The sequence below is a fragment of the Equus asinus genome, chromosome 21 (genome assembly GCF_041296235.1).
Source record: "Equus asinus isolate D_3611 breed Donkey chromosome 21, EquAss-T2T_v2, whole genome shotgun sequence".
Taxonomy (NCBI): domain Eukaryota; kingdom Metazoa; phylum Chordata; class Mammalia; order Perissodactyla; family Equidae; genus Equus; species Equus asinus.
This window is the reverse complement of record NC_091810.1, coordinates 16,658,100-16,682,860: the sequence shown is the minus strand read 5'-3', so window position 1 is coordinate 16,682,860 and position 24,761 is coordinate 16,658,100. Positions and strand designations below refer to the sequence as shown.

General features: G+C 41.9%; 1 protein-coding gene across 1 annotated transcript in view; it reads left to right on the top strand.

The window, feature by feature from the left end:
• SYN2 (synapsin II) overlaps positions 1–24,761 on the top strand; it is a 174,613-nt gene that overhangs the window by 110,626 nt on the left and 39,226 nt on the right. The window contains exons 2-5 of the mRNA XM_044754059.2: positions 15,404–15,461; positions 16,720–16,811; positions 19,053–19,209; positions 24,374–24,463. Coding sequence (XP_044609994.1) covers positions 15,404–15,461; positions 16,720–16,811; positions 19,053–19,209; positions 24,374–24,463 — 397 coding nt within the window. The remainder of the gene's footprint in view (positions 1–15,403; positions 15,462–16,719; positions 16,812–19,052; positions 19,210–24,373; positions 24,464–24,761) is intronic.

Sequence of the window (24,761 nt, the reverse complement as noted above, 5' to 3'; positions counted from 1 at the left end):
TTGCTCTAAGAAGGCAGCAAGGTGGGATGGAAAGGGAATGTGGTCTGCCTCTCACTAGGTGTTTGACTTTGAACTAATCAAGTATTTCCTCTCTCTGGATCTCTGTTTCCTCGTGGATAAAAGGTACCTAAGCAAAATTTTCCCTCTCAGAAGGCTGAGGGAATATTATGTTATTAACCTCTCATGTGAGAGTGAAGTCTATAAACACTTCAATAACTGGTATCTTGATTGTACCTAGAATAGAACATTGAAATGGAGGATGGTCTCATCACACATTGGAGTAAATGACTATATTTCTGTTTATATAAATGCTTGATCAGCATTCAAACAATAAATCCATCTTGTTGAAATGCTATTTCAAAAGACTCAACACAGACACATTGTTTAGCCCAGTGATTTTTACATAAAAAGGAGGAAGAACGAGTCCTAAAATGTGTGGATGGGTGCTGTGCTACATAGTTTACATACTCATTTATTCATTCTACAAATATCATTGGGTGTCTAACATGTGCTAGGCGTTATAGTAGAGCTGGGGATGGTATTGATACAGCAGTTATGACAGCAAGGTCCCTACTTTCATGGAACTTATATTTTGGTTGGGGAGATAGAAAAGAAATGAAAAGTCAAGGAAATTTTAAAATAATGTCTATGAAAATAATATAGAGAGAATGACTGGGAGGGGAGGGGACTACCTTAGCTCAGGTAGTTAGAAAAACATCACTGAGGAGGTAATGTGTGAGCTGAGGCTCAAGTGGTGAGAAGCAGAACATGCAAAGATCTGGGGGAAGGATAGATCTGGCAGCAAGTGCAAAAGCCCAAAAGAGATGGTAAGTTTAGCATATTTGAGGATGCGTTAAAGGCAGGGTCATTTAAATCTAACAAGCTTTAGAAATAGGTATTATCTTTATCTTATAGATGAAGATACAGAGAAGTAAAGAGCCCAAGTTCAAGTGGTAAGTTGAAAACCTGAGATTTAAACCCAGGTTAGTCTGGTTCTAAAATCCATGCTCTTTCCTCTGTACCATGCCACTCAGCAATTGATTAAGATGCAAAAATTCTGAGTTGGCTTGAATAACTTGTTTCTGTGTAACATGGTGGGGAAAGAACTCTTTCTTTTGTTTCACAGAGTGTATACTCCAGCTGAAAGGTATAAATGGCTATTTGTTTTTGGCATTTGATGAACGTACAGTATTGTGTAGTCTTGTATGGTACTGTTTTATGTATTGTGGTTCCTCATTCCCTCAAGTCCCAGGTGGGTATGTGTCCTCTGCCAGGAATCAAGCAATAGGTCTTTATTAAGGGTGGTGGTATGGGCTGAATGTTTGCCGCACCCCCACCTCCAATTCATATATTGAAGCTTTAACACCCAATGTGATGGTATTTGGAGGTGGGGCCTTTGGGAGGTAATTAGATTTTGATAAGGTCATGAGAGTGGGGTTCCCATGATGGGATTAGTGTCCTTATAAGAAGAGGAAGAGAGACTAGAGCTCTCTCTCTCCCCACCATGTGAAAACACAGTAAGACTATGAGAAATAAATGTCTGTTGTTTAAGCACCCAATCTATGGTATTTTGTTATAGCAGCTTGAAATGATTATATCTGTATATCTATATCTCTATTTCTCTATCTCTCTCTATCTATCTATATAAAGAGAGAGAGAGATTTATTATAAAGAATTGGCTCACACAGCTATGGAGGCTGGCAAGTCCCAAGATCTGTTGGCAAACTAGAGGCCCAGGAGAGCTGATGGTATAGTTTCAGTCCAACTCTGAAGGCCTGAGGACCAGGAGAGCTGGTGGTGTAAGTTTCAGCCTGAGCCCAAAGGCAGAAGACTGATGTCCCAGCTCAAAGACAGTCAGGCAGAGAGAGGGTGAATTCTTCCTTACTCCACCTTTTGTACTCTTCACGCCTTCAATGGATTGGATAAAGCCCACTCACACTGGGGAGGGCAATCTGCTTTACTCAGTCCTGATTCAAATGTTAATTTCATCCAGAAACACCTTCACAGACACACCCAGAATAATGTTTAGCCAAATATCTGAGTTGACACATAAAAGCACTGTCCCAGGTGTGGTTTGTTTAAGGCAGTGGTGAGTATGAGTGTGAGTGGTCGGGAATAGGAAGGAAGTATAAGACACAGTACACACCCTCACGGGGCTTCTGATGCAATAGGAATGAGGAGGCACACATAAATAACAAATAAGTGGATGATACTAAGCTGTTTCTCATTTAAAGTGATGAGTGAATGGGTTTCAGACTAAGCTTTCAGAAGGAGGAGAAACCACTGCAGGCGGGGAGGACAAGGAAGATCTCATAAGGGAGGCAGAACTTGTTATTGACCTTGAAGAATGAGGAGATGGGGGATTTCCTTTTTTTTCTTAATGTTACTTTTCACATGGTCTTAATAAGCTTTAAGATACATGCTAAGATAATTCATAAAATTTGTACCAGAAAAGAAAATGGAAGACTCTCCATCCAGTTTTCTTGAGGCTTGACAATAATTTGGATAAAACCAATGAGAAAATGATTTTTGTCCCATTCCACTTACAAATCTAGATGAAATAGTTCTGTGTAACACATTAATTAATAGAATCCAATTAAGTATTAAAACAAACATTATATGATAAAGTAAGATTTATTCCTGGATCCAAAGGCTGGAAGAAAAGTAGAAAATCTATGATTGCTTCACAGGTGAATTTTCCCAAACATTTATGGTAGAAATAAACTCTTCCACAAAAACTCACTTCTGGGGCCGGCCCAGTGGCACGGAGGTTAAGTGTGCACGTTCTGCTTTGGCGTCCTGGGGTTTGCAGGTTTGGTTCCCGGGTGTGGACATGGTACCGCTTGGCAAGCCATGTGTGGTAGCATCCCACATATAAAGCAGAGGAAAATGGGCATACATGGTAGCTCAGGGCCAGTCTTCCTCAGCAAAAAGAGGAGGATTGGCAGCAGATGTTAGCTCAGGGCTAAGCTTCCTCAAAAACAAAAAACAAACAAAAAACTCTTACTTCCCAACTCATTACGTAAAGCCAGCATTATTACTCTGACACCAAACCAGACAAAGTCACAACAAGGAAAGAAAACCACAAACCCAAATCCCCAGTAAGTGTACATGCACCAATTCTTAACAGCATTTTAAAACTGAATCTCATGATATATAAGAAGGATCATGCATTATGACCCAGTGGGGTTCATCCCAGGAACTCGTTTCATATAACATTTGAATATCAGTCACTGTAATTCACCACACCAGCAAATGTAACAAGAAAAACAATATCTTCTCAATAGATGCATGAAAGCCCTTTGAAATTACCATTTTTGTGTGTGTGCGTAGTAAGAAGACTTAGCAAATTTCAAGTATGTAATACAGTATTGTTAACTGTCTTCACTATGCTATGCATTAGATCTCCAGAACTCATTCATCTTGCATAACTAAAACTTTGTACCCTTTGACCAACATCTCATTTCTTCCTCCCTACAACCCGTGGCAACCACCATTCTACCTCTGCTTCTGTGAATTTGACTATTTTAGATTCTACTTGTAAGTGAGATCATGCAGTATTTGTCTTTCTGTGTCTGGCTTAGTTCACTTAGCAAAATGTCCTCCAGGTTCATCCATGTTGTTGCAAATGGCAGGATTTCCTTCTCTTTTAGGGTGTCTGATATTCCATCGTATGTATATGTCACATTTTCTTTATCCATTTGTCCATTGTCAGACATTTAGGTTGCTTCCGTATGTTGGCTCTTGTGAGAAAGAGGTGATTTCTAAGTGGACCAAGGCACAGAAGTGATAGTTTGACAAGAGGTATTTGGGAAACAGTGTCTGAATGGTAGATTGATAGAGTAGTACCATTCAGTGTCTGACTGGTAGTAGGGTGGGGCTCCTGTATTTTCTTGTGCAGGTTGTTCACTGCACAAGGGCAAGACAAGTAGAGGATGAAATGTAGCCCCACATTCTGCTCACCAAGCCAAGTATCCTGGTACAGGGGTGTGTCCACCCAGAGCAAGGGGTACCTTTTTCTAATTTACCCAAAGACTCTGCAGCAGTCTTACAGGAGGGAAATAGTGGGAGATAAGTTTGCAGTAGAAGGATGGATCATAAAGGATGTTTCCTTGTATCTAGACTACTGCAGATGGAAACATGCAGCTTTGATGGTAGTGGTGATTGTGAGTATGATTTGTGACCCTACACTGGAGTCAAACCTGGAGATTTGTCAATGCCAGGAACCCTATTTATCTGGCATAAAATAGATCTATATCTTTTGAAAATTGTATTTGCTTGATGTTTCTCCAAAGCAAACTTTGTAACTGACCCACTTTGCTCCAATATCAGATCAGGCTGATTTAATTTTATAAGCCAGTCATGGAAAGAGAATCTGTCCCATGACTCTAAAGCATTCTGTTCTGCAGCTCCACTGTAATTACAGACAAATGCATCTAATCTTCCCATTGTGTGTTCTCCTGAGTTACAGGATTCTTTTTTTTTTTTCTGTATTTGATAATCTTGTTGTCTTGTGATGCTGCATCATTTAATTATTCCCCAAAATAGGGATCTTCAGAAAATCTGCTCAGAAAAAGTGATTTGCTGTTCCCAACTGAAGTCACAGCTGTGGTGTTTACTCAGAAATTAGTCATTTTCAGAGCTTTGAGATTGCTGTTTTTCTTAAGGGGTCTCATCTCCCACCTAAGGCTATTGAAGCCTTCCTGCAGACCGCTTGAGGGAATTTTATAAACTCCAGAGAAAGACTAAGTAGGTATCCTCAGAGATCTTCAAGCCCAGGACTCTGTGTCAAATTGAGCATGGTTGCCCTCTCTGATATTAACCTCTAAATGTCTAGCTATATTCAATTCAATAACTCCATAAACATTTCTCTAGCATCTACTGTGTGCCAAACAGTAGGACAGGCATTGAGAGTACAAAAATGAATTAGCACAGTCCTTATCTAAAGAAGTGTGCAATCTCTAAACTTGATCATCAGAAGCACCAAAATTTAATTTTGCTAACTGCTGCCTTTAAGCAAGTCACTTAATTTATCTGAGCCTCATTTTCCTACAAAACCAGTAACATTGAGATGACATTCCTGTAAGGCATGAAATATTGTGATTAATTTGGGTTATCTGGGATGAATGACATTGTGTCTAGTCACTCAGTGTTTTTTTCCCTTCTCCTTCACAGTCTTCTGTCCCCTTTGGATCTTTTTTTTAAGGAAGATTAAGCCTGAGCTAACATCTCTGCTGATCCTCCTCTTTTGCTGAGGAAAATGGCCCTGAGCTAACATCCGTGCCTATTTTCCTCTACTTTTTATATGTGGGACGCCTACCATAGCATGGCTTGCCAAGTGGTGCCATGTCCGCACCTGGGATCCGAACTGGCGAACCCCAGGCCGCCTAGGCAGAAGGTGCACACTTAACTGCTGCATCACTGGGCAGGCCCCCCGCTTTGGATCTTTACCTTTACAGACTGAAGAAGGCACATTCTTTCAACTGTTCCTAAAACCAGAGCCTTTCCATTTTATTCTGTTTTTCTCAGGCCGTTTCATCATGTCATTTGTGTTTAGGTAAGTGGACCTTATATGCTGTAACACAAATATGAAAGTGCAAATGGCTTGTTCAAGATGAGGTCAGAGTGTAAGAAACCCTACATGTTGGGTTTCCAATAAACTTTCTGATGATAACCACTGTTTTTTCACCTTTCACTCTCGCGATCTTTTTGTGTTTTGTCTGTGACATCTCACAGGACTGACGTCTTAAGGAAATAATTTTCTGTCATTTCAGATTCCTTTTACTGGATGGTAGTTGAACACTCATGATCCTCTGATAAGATTATTTATCCTGAATATGTTTTCTTACATTTAGTCACATTAAAACTCCTCTGCCACTTTTCTGCCCACATCCAATCTTCTTTCAGTTTATCCCTAATCAGCTTGGCATTTTAATCCCTGGAAGAGCTGAATGCCATCTGCAAACTTGGCAGTTTCCCCAAGCACTCTTTTCCAGATCATTTATATGAATGTTAACTAAGACACCATGCAGCTTGCTTTCTATCTAAGAAGTGCCTTAATTGCAGAGCATTTGATTTAACAACTTAATCACTGAATTAATAATAACAAGGACCAGCTACAGAACATTGCCTTTATCCAGAAATGTGCTCACTTCTTCCTGTTCTTTGTTTCTTATTCCTAAACCAATTATCCATAACAGAAATTTCTCCATGTACTGAAAGAAAGTCTGTGGTTCATGAATTAGGTAACAAGTCCAACTGGAGTTAAGAACCCTTTTACCAATATAGGCCCTACCTGAGTATTTTAGGTCTCATTTATGTCTCTGTTCCAGAACGTCTATAGTCAGAGTCCTATACCACTTTTTATCACTTTATTAAATCCTATTTTTTAATATCACTGTCATTTTCCAGCTAGGCCTAATCAGTCAGATCATCAGTTGAGTTGCCAGGTGAGTGCTATGCAATAGCTGTTGGTTTGTCATGTACCAGTAAAACAGCAAGTCCTGAAGTCTAGTTACTGCACCAGCTTCCCAAATGATCTTTAGCCTTGGTTTGCTCCCTCCGGTCTCTTTCGCATTCCAGATGAAGTGGTCTCTCAGATTGTAGGCACATCTGACCATGTCACCTTTCTGCTTAAAATCTTTACAGTATTTTTGGAGACAGTTGGTAAAACCTGAATATAGACTCAGTAAAGATGTTAAAAATTATTATTAATTATTAAGTAATAATTGAGTTATTACCCTACGATAGGCAATTCATAGAGAGAAAGTAGATTAGAAATTACCAGGGACTAGGAGGAGGGAAGAATGGGCTGTGATTGCTTAATGGTTACAGAGTTTCTGTTTGGGATGATGAAAAATAGTGATGATGGTTGCATAACACTGTGAATGTACTTAATGCCACTGTATTGTATGCTTAAAAATGGTAAAAATGGCAAATTTTGTTATATATATTTTGCCACAATAAAAAAAATTTTTTAAGTCATTGCCAGTTAGAGATAATACTTAAAATTTTACAGAAGAAATGACATGATGTTTGGGATTTGCTTTAAAATACTCAAACAGTAGTCTCAGTAACAGTGAGGATGATAGATGAAAAGATTGGCAAAATGTTAACTATTGAGGATAGCATTTTCCATAATAAAAAATGTTTTAAAAAATCTTTTGGAGGTTAGCCGTTAAGTCCCAACTACTCAGCCTGACATTTGAAGCTCTTTGCCAGTCTGTCCTTTCCCTTTCTCGGGAGCCTCAGCTGTCACTGCTCAGTCCACTGTGCCCTTCCCTCCAGTCAGCTGGCCTGCTGCAGTGCTGTGTGCTCACACAGCCTCTGTGCCTTTGCAGTCACCTTTCAATTCTGCTTCCTTTTTACGTGGCAATTCCTACTCATTCTTTAAGACTCAGCTCTGTCTTTGGAGCCTTCCCAGACTTCAAGTAGAGAGAACTGCTCCCTCCTTTGGATTCCCACAGTGTCTTGTTCAGACTCCTGCTACAGCTTATGCTGTGTATTGCAATCTTTTAGTTATGCTTCTGCTCTCCACTAACCTGTGAGCTTCTTGAAGGGAGAGGAAACTTACTTTTTACTGCACGTCTTTCCGAGCTGTATGAAACTTGTGTTGTTGTTGTTTTAGTTGTGTGCTCTGAATATGTTTTAAAGGAAAAGATGGAAAGGTGGGAATGTAAATACTAGTTAGAAATCTTAAGAGGGCCTCGCCCCATGGCTGAGTGGTTAAATTTCTGCACACTCCACTTTGGTGGCCTGGGTTCACAGGTTTGGATCCCAGGCGTAGACCTACTCCATTCACCAGCCACACTGTGGAGGTGTCCCACATACAAAAAATAGAGGAGGATTGGCATGGACATTAGCTCACGGCTAGCTTTCCTCAAGCAAAAAAAGAAGAGGATTGGCAGCAGACGTTAGCTCAGGGTGAATCTTCCTCAGCAATAAATAAATAAATAAATAAATCTTAAGAGTGGAAAAGGACTGTAGCAATTATCCATATGGATATTGGTCTCCTTTTCTAGACTGTGCTTTCTCTACTTGGCAACTGCTAATGCATTTTTACATTTCCAGCACCTACCACTGCATGCTCAGTGAACTGTTGCTGAATTTATTGAAAAACCACAGCCTTTCTGTCTATAGGTTGCAGAAAGCCAACTGCCTAGCTTGGAGTGTGGAAGTACACTTTTTACAAGAAACAATTAATTTCGGGCATGATTGTCAGAGCAGCAAATAAACACCTGAAGGGATATCCCTGGACCTGTGGAGTCGGTGGCTATTCATCTGGCTAAATTGTTGGTTGAGCTGGGACTACAGCGTGTGTGCAGTATACATCTTGCCAGGGGGTGGCGGCAGGCGCTCACAAACTCTCTCCAAGACCAGCAGGCCTGATTTTTACCTTTTGAGTGTAGGATGGGAGATAGAAGTCCTCTACTATTTCTAGTATATTTTCCAACTTCTTAAAGGCTTGAGATGCTTGGCTGAAAGAAGTCCTGAATTAGAGACAGTGAGAGCCAGAAACTAAGCACCTTGTTAACAATAAATGTCTAGACCGTGTTGGACTAGTTCCAGAGCTCCAAGAAAGCCTCCTCCCTAAATGCCTTCTGGAGTCTGTGAAGGCATTCCTAGTACTTTCATCTTCTAGCTGGAAGTTTTGATCCTTGTGCAAACCTCAGTCACTTAGAGAGGATTGACACTTTAGGCTGTTTGTATGTCCTGTATATATGTTCCAATGTGGTTGGAGATTGAGAACAGATTTTCATGTGGGGAAGTATAGGATAGGGAAGAAAGAACATGACACCCTGGGATGCACATATGTGAGAAGAGAGGAGAAGATGGCTGGGCCAGCAAAGACAGGCTCAGTCCACTCAGTTTTGAGGGTGGCTTCTTCTGGTTTTCTGTATTTGTCCAGCCTAAACCACCACTCCTAACACCTCCAGTCAATAAACAAGCTCTGATTGTGAACCTCCTAAGTACACAGCTTGGTGAAGGAGTTGGAAATTTATAGATACAATGATTATATTTGCACAGGCTTCAACTCAGAGCATATAACCCGCCAACAGGACATAATATTTAAAATCCAAAATGTTCTGGAGACTCCAGGGCTCACGTATGGGATGGTCTTTGCTCTGAAGCATTATTATATAATCTAGTGGTCTGAGGCTGAGGGTGGGAGAAGGGTATCACAGACTGTTAGACAACTGAGTTTGGAAGATGGTATCAGATCATGATGCTATGAGCCAAATATCATGAGCAGATAATAAATGTGATGAAAGTTCAGAAGAGGAAGAAGCCGTGTTGGCTGTGGTAATAGTAAAACAGCAATAATACTCAGTACATAAATGTTTGTTGCATTTTGCTAATAGTACTTCATATTTGCATAGCATTTCAGGGTTTCCAAATGCTTTCATGTCAATTATTCTCATCTGGTTTCATTAAGTCTTCATAACAAACTGTGAGTCAGGTATGATTAAACGAGGTAAAGTACATAAAATACTTAGAATAGTGGTTAGTTCATAGTGAATGTTTGCTGTTATTGTTAAAATTATTATTATCCCTATTTTATACATGAGGAAACTGAGGCTCAGAGAGGCAGTTACTTACCCAAAGTCAGGCAGCTGAGAAGTAGTAGAACTCAGCCTGAATTCAGCTCACTTGGCTCCTATTTCTAGACCTTTCTCCATTATCCTAAGCATAAAAGAAGGGATATTTAAGCTGGGCTTGCCTAGCTTGGGCCAAGTTTTGAGGGGGCCTTAGAGAAGCCTGTGAAATCATGCTCTTCAGCCTCACAAGCCCTAGTTGGCAGGTGGATGGGAGTTAATGAGGTATTCACTGCCTTGAGTAAGAAGAGTTATATATCTAGAAGCCTCTACTCATTTTAGCAATAACAGAAGATGGTTCATTGCCTTGTCCATGAAGGAAGCTGCAAGCCATTAAACTCACATAGATCCTCAGCTGCTAGGCTTATTAAGAAAATGTTACAATAGGGGGAAATTGACAACACAGGCACCATAGATATTTTTAGTCCGTGCTTCAAGGATGTACATTTTGAGTTCTGTTTAGGATTGAACACAAGGGAATGAATTTGGATTGATTTGACAAGACTGCCGTCAGAAAGTCCTTACGGAGCACCTTCTCTATGGCCAGCTTATGGAACGGACTGTGGTGGGGATGGTAGGGGAGGTGAAGTAATTTCCCAAAACTTTCAGACACTGGGGAAAATGGTATAATCTTTTTCTTGGTTGGGGGCAGTATGGCAATATCAGTAGAACTAACTCTGTCTATTCCTTGCACCAGCAATTCTGAGATAAGTTATGTATCCTTCTAATGTACAACATGGTATCTATAGTTAATAATACTGTATTGTATACTTGAAATTTGCAAAGAGAGTAGATCTTAAGCATTCTTTCCACACACGCAAAAAATAGTAACTATGTGAGGTGACGAAAGTGTTAATCTGATTGTGGTAATCATTTCCTAAAGTATATGTGTATCAAATCATCATGTTGTACACTTTAAATGTATACAACTTTATTTGTCAATTATACCTCAGTAAAGTTGGAAAAAAATTATTTGTCCTATGAATATAGTCTTAAGTGTAAGCCATTATAGCACTGTTTGTAATAGCAAAAACAACCCCAAAACTGGAAATCTAAATGCTCACCAATAAATATTGGTTAAATTACCGAATGACCATCAAATGGAATTTCATGCAACTATTAAAAAGGAAGAGGTCCATCAGTATCTACTGACAGGGTATCACTAAGATATGTTTTTAAAAGCAAAAAAAAAAATCAAGGTGCAAAAAAGAAGAGTTTTGGAAAAGTATAAGACGTTCCTGAAAGAAATCGATAATGACATAAAGAAATGGAAAGATATTCCATGAACATGGATTGGAAGAATAAACATAGTTAAAATGTCCATACTACCCGAAGCTATCTACAGATTCATCGCAATCCCAATCAGAATCCCAATGATATTCTTCACAGAAATAGAATAAAGAATCTTAAAATTCATATGGAGTAACGAAAGACACTGAATAGTCAAAGCAATCCTGAGAAACAAGAATAAAGCTGGTGGCATCTCAATCCCTGACTTCAAAATATATTACAAAGCTGTAGTAATCAAAACAGCATGGTACTGGTACAAAAACAGACACACAGATCAATGGAATAGAATAGAAAGCCCAGAAATAAAACCACACATCTGTAGACAGCTAATCTTCAACAAAGGAGCCAAGAACATACAATGGAGAAAGGAAAGCCTCTTCGGTAAATAATCCTGGGAGAACTAGACAGCCACATGCAAAAGAATGAAAGTAGACTACTATCTTCCTCCATACAAAAAAATAGACTCGAAATGGACCAAAGACTTGAAGATAAGACCTGAAACCATAAAACTTCTGGAAGAAAATATATGCAGTACACTCTTTCACATCAGCCTTAAAAGGATCTTTTCAAATACCATGTCTACTCGGACAAGGGAAACAAAAGAAAAAATAAATGGGACTTCATCAGACTAAAGAGCTTCTGGAAGGCAAAGGAAACCAGGATCAAAATGAAAAAGCAACTCTCCAACTGGGAGAAAATATTTGCAAATCATATATCCGACAAGGGGTTAATCTCCATAATAGATAAAGAACTCATACAACTGAAATACGAAAAAACAAACAACCCAAACAAAAAATGGGCAGAGAATATGAACAGACATTTTTTCCAAAGAAGATATACAGAGGGCCAATAGGCACATGAAAAGATGCTCAAGATCACTAATCATCAGGGAAATGCAAATCAAAACTAAACTTAGATATCACTTCATGCCTGTTAGCATGGCTATAATCACCAAGACAAAAAAATAGCAAATGTTGGAGAGGTTATGGAGAAAAGGGGACCCTCATACACAGCTGGTGGGAATGCAAACTGGTGCAGCCGCTATGGAAAACAGTATGGAGATTTCTCAAAAAATTGAAAATAGAAATACCATATGACCCAGCTATCCCACTACTGGGTGTTTATCCAAAGAACTTGAAATCAACAATACAAAGAGACTTATGCACCCCTATGTTCATTGCAGCATTATTCACAATAGCCAAGATGTGGAAGCAACCCAAGTGCCCATCGACTGATGATTAGATAAAGAAGATGTGGTATGTATATACAATGGAATACTACTCAGCCATAAAAAAAGACAAAACTGTCCCATTTGCAACCCCATGGATGGACCTTGAGGGTATTATGTTAAATGAAATAAGCCAGACAGAGAAAGACAAACACTATATGATTTCACTTATTTGTGGAACATAAACAAACTTATAGACAAAGAGAACAGTTTAGTTAGATTACCAGGGGGAAGGGGAGTGCGGAGTGGGCACAAGGGGTGAAGGGGCACATTTATATTGTGTCTGACAAATAATAAGGTACAACTGAAAGTTCATAATCTTATAAACTGTTATAACCACAATAAAAAAAAACCACCAAAAAAAAGAATAAACAGAAAAAAAAAGAGTTTATATAGCATGGTGCTGTGTATATATATGTTGAAGCTTATATGAATGTAGATACATCCACACATTTTCCCCACACTGGATAGAGATGCTTGTAACTGATGATGGGGAGTATGTGTAAGGAGAGAGGAATGGGAAAGGAGAAACTTTTATTTTTCATTTTATCCTTTTATATGCTTTTGAAGGTAGATTGATTGATTGATTTAACCATAGGACATACTAATTTTTTTAAAATGTAAGCCACTTACTTACATAAGGTCATACAGCCGGGAAAGGGTACAGCTAGGATATACACCCAGACTATGATTCCAGAGCCCATATTCTGGATTCTAGCACACTGATTCCTAATAGTGCTCTCTTACTATCAAAGAGTGTTTCTGTCACTTGCTTGTATGTTACAAAATTTTTCATGGAAATACCTGCAACCAAAATGTCCAAGGGCCAGGAGCTGGGAGAATGTGTTCATTCTCCAGAATGCTCTGCCCCATCTGCCTGCCTGCCATCTCGGCTCCTTTTCTATGAGATTGTGGCTCATCTAAGAGAGGTCAGTGGCCTAGAGCGAGTAAACATGGACTAAGATTTCCAACAGACCAAATTACCTTAAGGAAAAGGCATTAAGATAATTGGAGAGGTGGGGGTGGGGAGAAGGCATGAAAACAGTATCATTAGCCAACTTGGTCAATGGGCAGGTACAGGAAGTGGCAGATAAAGCCAGCCAGAATTTATAAATATACTTTAATATCAGTATTCAAAACCCACAAAATATATGAGTGAATTTTAAAACTTGACGTTATGTAAGCACCTAGATGTAAACTCTTAGTTCTAAGCTTAACTCTTTTGAACTTTTCTGTGATTTAGACATATCAATTTCCCCATCAGTCAAATGGACAGCACTGTCTGTCCTGGCTGCTTCACAGTGTTGTAAGGAACAGATAAGGCAAGGAATGTACTTGGAAAATGTCAGGCATCATACAGAATGAGAGGTTGTTTTTCATGTCTCTGAGACTTACCTCACAGAAGGAGAGCTATTTTGAGACAGGAAGATGGGAGGAAGCATTGGAAAAGCATTGCTGATAACAAGGTAGATGCACCTCACCAATGCAAGAAAGGAACCTCATTGGTCATTTACTCTAGTTCCTCCTTTTTATAGTCGTGGACAAAGACCTACAGAGTCCAAGATCTGCAGAGCAGTGTACTGCCATGCATAGACTATTATTTAAACCCATAAATAAGACAGAACAGTAGCCAGAGGGTTGGGATATGCTATAGGCTCCTTGCTGGAGGGGCTTGCTGAGCTATGAATGTTGAACAGGAACCTGGGACCAAGCTGATGAAGCTTAGTAAGGAATTGGGGCAGAGGTGGGGGGATGGACTTCAGTGATCCAGCTCTAGGATGGCTGAGTGCCTCTGAGGAGCAATTTGAGGGTGGCCAGAGACTTGGGTAGGATAAATGACAGCTTCCTAGAACAAACTGTTCCAGAACCTAGAGAGGAAAGGAAATAGCCTGGCCTCATCCTGGGTGGTTCACAGGAAGCAGGGTAGGAAGTATTTGTAGTGGGACTAGTGCTCACAGCGTCAAGTCCCTTTTCAGCAGGGGAAGGAAAATGAGGGGAAAAAAACATGCAATGCAGCACACATGACAAGTCAGTTTTTATAATGGTGGGGAAGTGAGGATGAAGAGAATCAGCAGAGGGAGACTGTGCTATGCCCTCAGACTCCAAGGGCATTGGAGTCAGACTTGGGTGTGAATACTGGCTCTGTCACTAAGTTACTGTATGATTGTATATGCCATTTTCCTCCTCTGAGTATTGGTTTCCCCCTCTTGAAAATGAGACCTTTCTCCCTATCTCATAAGTTGTTATGAGAGTTAAATGAGATGTTCTTGAAAGCAATTCACACACAGTTCCTAGAACATGATGCCCAATAAATGCTAGTTTATTCCTTTATTTTGGGGAGGGACTTCTTGAAAACCTCCAGTGAAACATGCTAATTTGAAATTTCAAGCACTGGAAAAGCAAGCCTGATCTAACTAACAGATACAGTGTGGAAAGGCCCTTTTTACAAATAGAGGACCAGCCTAAATGGGCAGGTAAGAAAATCTTATGGGGGAGAGGGTAGGTTAAGTAGGAATGGATATAAGTATAAGTCCACTTATGAGGGGCTGTGAAGCCATTAATGCATAAATGTGAGGGTCCTCCAGATCCGTGACAAAATGGGAAAATAATAAGTGCTGTATAGCTCACCTTGACTCATTTTCTTGACTGCTAAGAAATAAAGGATAGGTTTTGTGTTCCATTGTAGCAGCTTTCCTCACGTTTTCCCATTCCCCAGTATAATTAACTCTCTCTCTCATTCATTGATTGTCATTTAATCCTTGTTTTGTTGGTTGTATTTGCTTTTTAAATTATTAATTGCCTCACATCTTTTTTGGATGGATGGGTATGAAGAGGTGAAATGATAACAGTTTCTTTAAAAACTAAAATTCCAACAGTGGAAACCAACTAGAAAATTAGAGTGAAACATAGGATGGTGGAAGGTAAGGAAACTGTAGAGATGCATAAGATTGACCTAGTCTTTACCAGAAATAGCATTACGGAAATTACTACTTCTAGACTTTTGTAGCCAAAAGACCAGGGGTGTTATAAAATCACAAAACCTGAGAGTGAAAAGATGCTTTGGATTGTTTTATAGGTTGGTAAGTTGAGCATTAGGGAGAGGAAGTGGTTTATTCGAGGCTCGGTCTCATGGTGATCCAACAGCAGAGGTAAGGTCTAACCCTAACCCAGGTCTCTTAACTCTCATTCCAGGGTTCTGTCTGCTGCAGTCCTCATCTTTGTGATAGTGAATTTCTGACGTCAAACACTAGTACAAAACTAATTTATATGGGTTTTTTCCTTTTTCCAGGACCAAGTGCTTTCGGGGCAAAAAAATCCTTGGAGATTATGATATCAAAGTGGAACAGGTAATCAGCCCGAAGCCCAGAACTGCATCTGCGTCATCATTGTTCCCTCTTGGCATCCCAGTGTGAACCACCTAGGTCAACTGAGTAGAGTACAGTATCCATCACTGGGTTCCAGGCTCTCCATCTCCTCAACTCCCCCCTTTCCCTAGGACTTTTCTCTCTATGAGACATGGTCCTGAAGGCTGCATCTTTCAATTTCCCTGACTTCTTTTCATGTTTCTGCTGTCTGTAGAGAGGCAAGCAGTATGGCTCTTAGTGCCCTCTTGCAGCACAAGATTCTCAGGCTGAGGAAGAAGACCTTAGAGGAATGTTTTCCTAGGACACTGGCTGCACCTCTGTATTATTGGTCACATGTGGTATTCCTGAGTAAGCACATGTCTGCCATTCAGGTGTGTGGCCTCCAGTGTTGCCTGCTCTGGGCCTGAGGCTACATTTTGGAGAGAACTTAGAAAAGAACACCTCCTTGTTTTAATGCAGTCAAATCCTGAAAGACTCCTTTTTTATTTTCCTTTATCCTTTGCTTCTTGACAAATAGAGATTAGATCTGTTTGGGTGGAGAGGGGGATGTCCACTTTAAACAATGCGTGTATTTTCTATGTAATAATAGAAGTTACTCACCATTCCTTACACAGTGTGGTGTGATTTACAGAGTACTTTCCTATCCATTATTGCATTCAGTTCTTAAAATAACTTGTTAGATAGGCAGGCTTGATAAAAATTATTCCCATTTTATAGGTGGAAGAATCTGTCCTTCCAGAGAGGACAAGCAACTTGTCTAATGTCTTGTGCAGCTAGTTGGAGGCAGAACATAACTAAAACACAGTTGCCTAAACTAAAACCTAGTGCTTTTATATTAAAACTGATAAGATCATGTTTGCCCTGGTTCACGTTCCTGCCCTGTAGAGAGGCAGCACAAAGGCTGCTGGATTGGGAGTCCAAAGACCCAAGTTTTGCTCCTGTCTCTGCCAACAATAAGTTTTGTTTATTCAGAAAAGTCACTTAATTGCTCCTTTGGTAAATGAGGATAATTATCTCTGTCCTTCCTGCCTCAATAAGTTTGTGAAAATGCTTTGAAAACTGTAAATAAATGTTTGGTGGTGGGGCTGCAGTTGCTGCTGCTGCTGCTGCTATGTGGAGGACTTGGCCAAGTCAGGACAGGGGGCTTATTCTCCTACTGTTATTTTTATTGATTTTTTTAATTGTACTAGAAAACACAAGATGAAATCTACCCTCTTAATCCCCTACTGTTATTTTCCAGGCGGAATTTTCAGAGCTCAACCTGGTGGCCCATGCAGATGGGACCTATGCTGTGGATATGCAGGTTCTCCGGAATGGCACAAAGGTTGTCCGGTAAGGTCCCTTCTGTCCTCAGGGTCATTGTCACTGTCTCCAGAATTACCATCTCTAGCTTGCAGAGGTGGTTTCAAAATCAGGTGTTGGAGTAGGATAGCAGTGCTATGTATAGTGTGCAGAACCCAATGATGTGTGCTGTGTGGAAGCAGTAGAGGAAGGCAGAGAAAATCAGCTCTTGCCCTCAGAGAGCTCTTAGTCCAATGGTAGAGAAAGCTTTATGGACTCAGAACTCACTTAGAGGTAACTGGGTCCCTGTCAGAGGGGTTCTGGTACTCCAGCCCCACTTTGACCAGTGCAGTTCTGTGCCTTTATCTCTGCATATATTTCCCCTGGAAAACGGATTCCATTGCTTTAGAAAAAAGTTTGAAAACCTCTGATCTAGTTCAACCTCCTATTTTACCTTGATTTGCTTAGATTCATTCAGCAAGTTGGTAGCAGAGCCTGTGTTCTGTGTGAATTCTCTTAACTCCCAGCCCTGTGTTCTTTCTATATTTTTCATTCCTGGAAACTCCTAAGTCTGATAGGAAAGCCTAGGGTTGGAGGGGACATTGTGGGTGAAAGGAAATTTGCAATTACAGAGCACTTACATGCCAGCTGGTGTATTGGGTGACTCATAGACCTGACCAAATGTAATATAACAATTCTGTGAGGGAGGTGATGAGAATTCCAGATGGAGGAAAATGGTTTCCACAGTGTTATTCTTCCCAGGGGCTCAGTGTGGCTTCAGGTTTTCAGACATCAGAGTCTTGCTCCAGGAAGAGTCTTCACTTCACTCTCTTCCCTACCTCAATCTGCAGTACCCTGACACTGAGACCTCCAGTGTCCAACAAGAACTGGGTCAGTGACAGGAAAGACAAAACTCAGGTGCCTGAAACCTAACAACAGGATATCTGAACTTGTCCATCCTGGAGACTAAGGAAGAGGACAAAAAAAGATGTCTGTCCAGGTGGGGAGTAAGCTCAGAGAGATCTTACAAGAGAGAATTATGGGCTTCTTTAACTTTAGGTAAAGTAAGTCATAGGGGTACATGCACACAAGCAGGTGGTGACAGAAAGGTCCACAGCAGGATCCTGGGAGGGATCTGGCAAGAATAAGGCAGGCCTCTCCAGGTATCAGTGTAGGAACTCAAGAGCTCGCCACAAGTCTAGAGCTCAACTCCTATAACTGGGATATAAGGTTTGATCTCAGGCATACAGCTGGAGCCAGTTTCCCAGAATGGACATAAGGAGGTCAGAGCAGGTCTAGCACATGCCATACTGACTTGATACTAAGTCACCTGAGTGACTGAGGAAGGCTCCTTTTACCTCCACTTTAAAAGACTGATCTCTGAGCCTGGGTGGGGCTGGAGCTATAGGTGGGGATTGGATGGGTGCCTCGGCAGAGACCCAGGTAGGTCATTGCACATGGTGTGAAACTGCTGAGCCTTAGAGCCTTGAGGGAATATGCTGCTACAGAACTGATTCTCTGGGAAGGTGGGGTTCCTCTGGAGTCAGGGCATGAAGACAGAGGTCCTGGGCCTATGAAGCAGCTGTGGCGAGGAGCTTTGATGGCTAGGGGTGAAACGCGGGGAGCCTTCCCATGCACAGGAACATTCTGTACTCCCAGTGCTTCCTGTAGCCATTGCTCAACCTCAGTTCTGCGAAAAATATTTATACCCCTCCCTAGCGTCTGCTTTGGAAGAATAACATTGGGAAGTCTGGCATCTGTTCTCAGCTAGCCTGGACCCTTGCACTCCTGGGGGCCTGATAAGGGCAGTGCCTATTTTAAGGAGCAGCTTTAAGGAGTCAGGACAGGACACTGAAATCAGGCATCTCCAAGGCAAGGTGATGAAGTCAGCTAAGTATATTGTCTTTAAATCTACTGGGACCCCAGCACCAACTCTGGAGCCACAAGGAGCTTCAGCTCTCGTACTGCCCCATAGGGACAGGGAAAATTCTTGCTCACTTCAGTGTGAGGGTCTAAAAGTGTTTCTTCCCTCCTGAGGGCATTTGTAACTTAGAGAAAGGTAGTGCTTAAGCCAAAGGAATAAGGGAATTTCAGAAATCTGTTCATCAAATCTCCTTTGAGATATGCCATAATGCCTCATTTCTTAGTCCATAAAAGAATAATAATAATAAAATGAGGGTCTTGGACCAGGTGGCCCCTAAGACTGCTTCTCTGTCTTTGGCTTTGGAATGGGAGACAAGATGATGTATGATGATGCTGGTTACTGGCAAACTCGCCTCTACTTCTTACCAGGTCCTTCCGGCCAGACTTTGTGCTCATCCGGCAGCATGCATTCGGCATGGCAGAGAATGAGGACTTCCGACACTTGATTATTGGCATGCAGTACGCAGGCCTCCCCAGCATCAACTCACTGGAATCCATTTACAACTTCTGTGACAAGCCATGGGTGGTGAGTGAGGTCTCCTTCCCCCCAGGTAAAAGGGTGGGATCCAGATCCTGTATCTCCCGTTCCCCCGGGAAGGGCCACTGTTAATCAGGATGCAGTAGGCACCAGCTGAGAGGATATGGGAGGAGCTTTAGCTGGGACATAGGGTAGGGTAGGCTTTCATAGTAGAACATTATCATCATGGGCTGGACCACCTTTGCTGCAGAGTAGACCTTTGGCCTCACAACAAAGTCACACAAAGATTCTGTGAAGAAGCCCTTACTGGTCTGTAGGCTCTGCCCTCAGCCATAGGACGCAACAAGAAAAATACCTGTTTCTTACCTATGAAGGGTCTAACTATTAGAAAGTTAGACCCTAAGGGGAGGGAGACCCAAGGCCAGTGGAGACCAAGGGGATGGTCTATCTCAGAGGGATGTTAGTTACAGAGTCGTACCAAGTGGTTCAACAACCTTAAAATGACATTTATCTACAAACATATGAATGAGAAACTTACATGAGCTGGAAGTGCTCTTAGAGATTGTCAAATCTCACCCCTTCATGGTAGAGATGTGAAAATTAAAGAAGGAAAGTGAGGAGTATAAAACCACTTACTGTATGGTGCCAACTTCTGAGATTTTGCTGCATTATTTCATTTAATCCTTACAATAACCTTACAAAGAAGATATTATCATTATTATCACTTTTTACAGGGAAGTGAAACCCAGAAAGGGTTATGTAATTTATCTAAGTTATAGAGCCAGTATTTCTCTAGATCACAGTGCTGATCACATAAATTGGGTTACTATATGAGGAAGAAGCTGGTCTGGGTTCTCTTCCTTGGCCAGCCTGGAAATCTGGGAGGCAGTGGAAACTTTTTTTTTTTTAAGATCGGCACCTGAGCTAACAACTGTTGCCAATCTTCTTCTTCTTTTTTTTTTTTTTCTGCTTTTTCTCCCCAAATCCCCCCAGTACATAGTTGTATATTTTAGTTGTGGGTCCTTCTAGTTGTAGTATGTGGGATGCCGCCTCAACGTGGCCTAATGAGCAGTGCCATGTCCACGCTCAGGATCCGAACTGGCAAAACCCTGGGCTGCTGAAGTGCAGCGGGCGAACTTAACCAATTGGCCATGGGGCTGCCTCCTCCCCCCACTTTTTTTCTGTCCAGTGGAAACTTGAGGAGAGAGAAGGAGTGGGGCTGGGAGGGAGAGTGACCTATGATGGCTACTCTGGCCTCCCCTCTGACAGTTGAGGGGACCCAGTGCCTGTAACTCTGCTGCTCCAGGCTGGCCCTCTCAGAAGTAAACACCTTCCCCTAATCACATCCTCCTCTTCTTGTTTTCCAAAACTCAAATTTCAGCTATCATACACTGGCTTGTCAATGGTCATGGCACTGGTGGCTGATTGTGAAGTTCCCAGACCCCCAGCTTCTCTACCACTCGGGGAGCTGGAGGGGGTATTTTTAACCAAATGGATCCATCGCCTCTGCTCTTGATCTTTTTTTCACACCTGAACTCGAATTTTTCCTGTTCCCTTGGAAGCCAGGGAGGCCTAACAGTGTAAGAGAAAGACCAGTGAATGAGGAGTTAGAAATCTGGGAGAGGCTGTGGTTAAGGAGGGAGGGCCGGGTTCCTGACCTCCGCTGGTCCAGCCTTTCCCTCTGTGTGGGCTGAGGCATCTGAAATCCTAGGGTTTTGCAGAAAAAGGCTAAAAGATTTGTGTGATTTGAGTGTGTTGCTAATTGCAGAAGAGCGTATATGAGGCCCTCACCAAGTTTCTTTTCTGGGGACCTCCCCTTTCTCCTTAGTCACGTGACCTTCCCTGTTGTACATATGCCCCAGTCCTTCTCCTCTACCCCTTCGATATCTGTTAGAATTTGGCTCCCTCATGGCCACACAGGGTGATTCTGCTAGTATCAGGTTTTTCTGGGTGATTTCACTAATTAGCCTTCTGACTAAACCTATCTGTGCCCCGGTTTCTTTGTCTGAAAACTAGGAATAATAGAGTACCTGCCACCAGTTTGTCAGCCTGGTTGTTACATTCCCCTAGTATTTGAGATCTCAGAGAAACTAGTTCTCTGCTTTATGTTTCAAAACTGTACCGGAGGCCAGGGAGGGAAGAATCAGAGGGCTTGTGTTTAGGTCTTTGCCTCTCCTGGGATCTGGGATCTGGTGAGGGTTCACTTTCTCACCCATTCACAATCCCAGCACATTGCCTTTGGCATCACATGAGAACAGCAGAGCTCCCTGGCCAGACACCAAGTTCTCCTTTCATTTTCACTAAGCAGCTGCCACACTCATGGCATTTTATATATTGTTTTCTGCCTGTTATTGGGAGTAGACAAATTTGGTGACTTTGAGGGGAGGGTCCCTCTGAGATGATGACTTTGGTTCATATTTTCTAAATTTCTTTATTGTGGCTGCCGTTGGTGTGAGGAGAGGCCTCAAATTGAGTTGGAAAAGGCTCTGCCTTATATCACTGTGTCTCTGAGCACGTCCGCTCTCTCATAAATTGGTCAGGGCAGGCACACTGGGATTTTGGAAGCTGAAATGGGCCTATCAATGAAAGCAGCATTCCAGAGAAAGCAAGAATGCCACCATCCCATATTGCTGTAAATTTATCTGAAATTCTTATTAGTCTTTGTGGGTTTTTTAGAGACAGATGTACTAGGGTTGAATTAAAGCATTTTATTTCCAGGAGGGATAAGGATAACATATTAAATTCAGACTCATCTTGAAATCCCATTTCTTCCGAGTCTTTCCTGATTCACTGGATAAGTGGTTATAATGAACATTATCTTCCTATTCATTGCCAATACCACCCCAAGCTCCCAAATCCATTCTTTTGTCTATGCATGGAGGAAATAACCCTTATCAGATATTACATTTGTTTAATTGGTAACTGTGTGCTTGTGACTTGATGTAAGTTTCAAAGGAGGCAGGTGTTAGATGCCAAGCCCAGTACCTTGAGCAGACAGGGACTGCTGGAGATAAGGTGGAGGAGGGTGGGGTGAGCTCCCAGGGACCCAACTAGTGCCTGGGAACTGGCTGCCATTTTAGTCTTGGCAGTACCGGGACTCTGAGAGCCTGCCGTGGGCCTTCTTGGCATCAGTGTGATGTCTGTGTAACTCTCCCACATGCTGGGAAGATAGGGCCCCACATGCCTTGGTGCCATGCCAGGGTGTGGGCAGCAGCAGGACAGAGGTTGTTAGGCAGAGCTGGCATCAGCTCCCCAGGGATGCTGGAGAGCTTTGGGAGCTCAGGCAGGTATCCAAAGGCAGAGCAGGAATCCAGCCAGGCCGAGGTGGGCAGACTGGGCTTAAAGGTCAGATGAGGTGGTGGAGAGAACCAGAGAAGGCAGGGAAGGTCTGAGGGGTTGGTCCTGATAGTCAAAGCAAATTGAAGAACCAGAGAATGGTAAGGACAGCAGGGTGCAACGGAGAATGCACTGGGCAAGAAGAGACCTAGGTGCTGTCCCAGTGCAGCCCCAACGCCAGGCATGATCCGGGAGCCTACGCTTTCTCCAGCCTCAGTCTCCTCATTTGTAACATGAGATGTCTGGTCTAGAGCTCTCTAAAGTCTCTTTCAATAATAAAGTCTTAGGGGCTTGGGAGGCCATGAATCATACTCTCAGTCCTGATGGAGGCATTAGAGATCTGCAATCACCAACCATGTGTCACTAAGGGAAATGACCCAGAAATTCCACTGTCTTCCAGCATTTCAAAAATAACACAATTCTATCTTTATTCACAAAAGGACCACAACAGATGATCACTTAAACTGCAGTTTGATAATGGAATTTGGGAGGAAATATAATAAAAAATGTTCTTTGTGGTAAAAAGTTTGAGGAACTAATCAAATTCAACCCTCTCATTTTATATGTGGAGCAAATGAGGCCTGGAGAGGATAAATCTTTTGCTCAAGGACACCTAGCAAGTTAGAAGCAGAACAAGCCTCAGAAGACTCCACTTTTCTAACAATCCAGTTCTGAGCTTTTACTGCTACACCCCCCTCTCCTCCCACTGGCTCATGTGCCAACATCCCTTATAGAGAATAGGGCCTGAGCTTTTGAAAAATGTTCTAGCTTTCCTTTCTTTGATAAATGGAAGGCAGGTTTGATCTGACAACTTTTCCTTCTAGCAGTTCTAGATATTGGTGGCTTAGAGTATAAACTAACCCAGTCGCAATAGCAGGAGGATGCTGGATTACCCCTGCTGCCAGTGCACTGGAGGTGGGTGTGTGGGTGTGTACATGAATGGATTGAGCTGGAAAGTTCTGTTTGTTTCACGTGGAAAGAGCATGGTCTCTGCAGAGCCTGAAAGGCAGTTACTTGAAGGAGTAGGAAGAATTATGGATTTGGAATAAAAGGGCTTGACTATGAATCTGGCTCAACTACTGTGTGACCTCTCTGGGCCTCAGTTTCTTCAGTTAAAAAGGAGGAGGGGGGCAGGAGGTGCTAGATATTTGCCAAAGGCCTTTCAACCCTGACTCTGTAAGTATGTGTACTTTACCTCTTCTTCCTCATGGAGCTGTTCTGGTTTCTCATAGGTGAAGGGTCCGATGAGTTCAGTTCTTAGATAAGAAGTAAGTCTCAGAAAGATTGGGTCTGTCTAGCCTGCATACCATGACCTTCAAAATCTTCCTGAAGAACAGCTTCATTCATGAGCCCCCTGCTCAAACTGATGACTCCATACTGCCTACAGGAAAAAGCTACCATTCCTTTGCCTGGTTTTTGAACTTCCAAGACTTGGGCACATAGTACCTATTCAGTTTCATCACTTGCCATCTCTAGAGATGCAGGTGTTTAAGGTTAGAGACCCAAATTTCAATACCAGCTTCATCTCTTTGCAGCTCTGCAACTTTAGGCAACTTTCCTATCCTCTCTAAGCCTCATGTGTAAAATGAAGATGATAAAGTACCTAATTACTAATTTGATATGAGGATTGAATGAAATATCATTAAAATTGAGTAGGTACTGAATGAATGTTAGCTCACTCTCTCTCCTTTCCCCAACTAAAGCATATGTTCCTTGAGAATAGGAATTGTACACCTCTTTTATATTCTCAGAGCACTTTGCACAAAGCACTCAACAGAGCAAATGCTCCACAAATATTTGTTTGATAGTTTGATGTTTTGTCTGTTTGTTCCAGAAGTTGTCTAGATAAGCTGAAACATTTGCTTTTCTTTTGCAGTTTGCCCAGCTGGTGACCATCTACAAGACACTGGGAGGAGAAAAGTTCCCACTCATTGAGCAAACATACTACCCCAACCACAAAGAGATGGTAGGTAATGTAGTGTGGACTTTAGTCTCTCTGCTATTTCTACTCTGAGCTTAGCTACGTGGTGACTATGGGGCTCTGAGGAAGGCCTCAGCATCTCAACCCCAGAGATCTATTGGGGCTGACCTGCAAATCTGCTTTGTGGGGCCAGAGTGGCTGGATTTTAGCTGATAGCCCCTTGTCTCCAAAATCTGGAGACAAAATAGGGAAGAGCAGAAACAAGAGCAGTTTACCAAGCTGAGAAAGTAACAAACCTATGGATCAACAATCAGAAGATTCCACGACTTTGGATTCTAGCCCT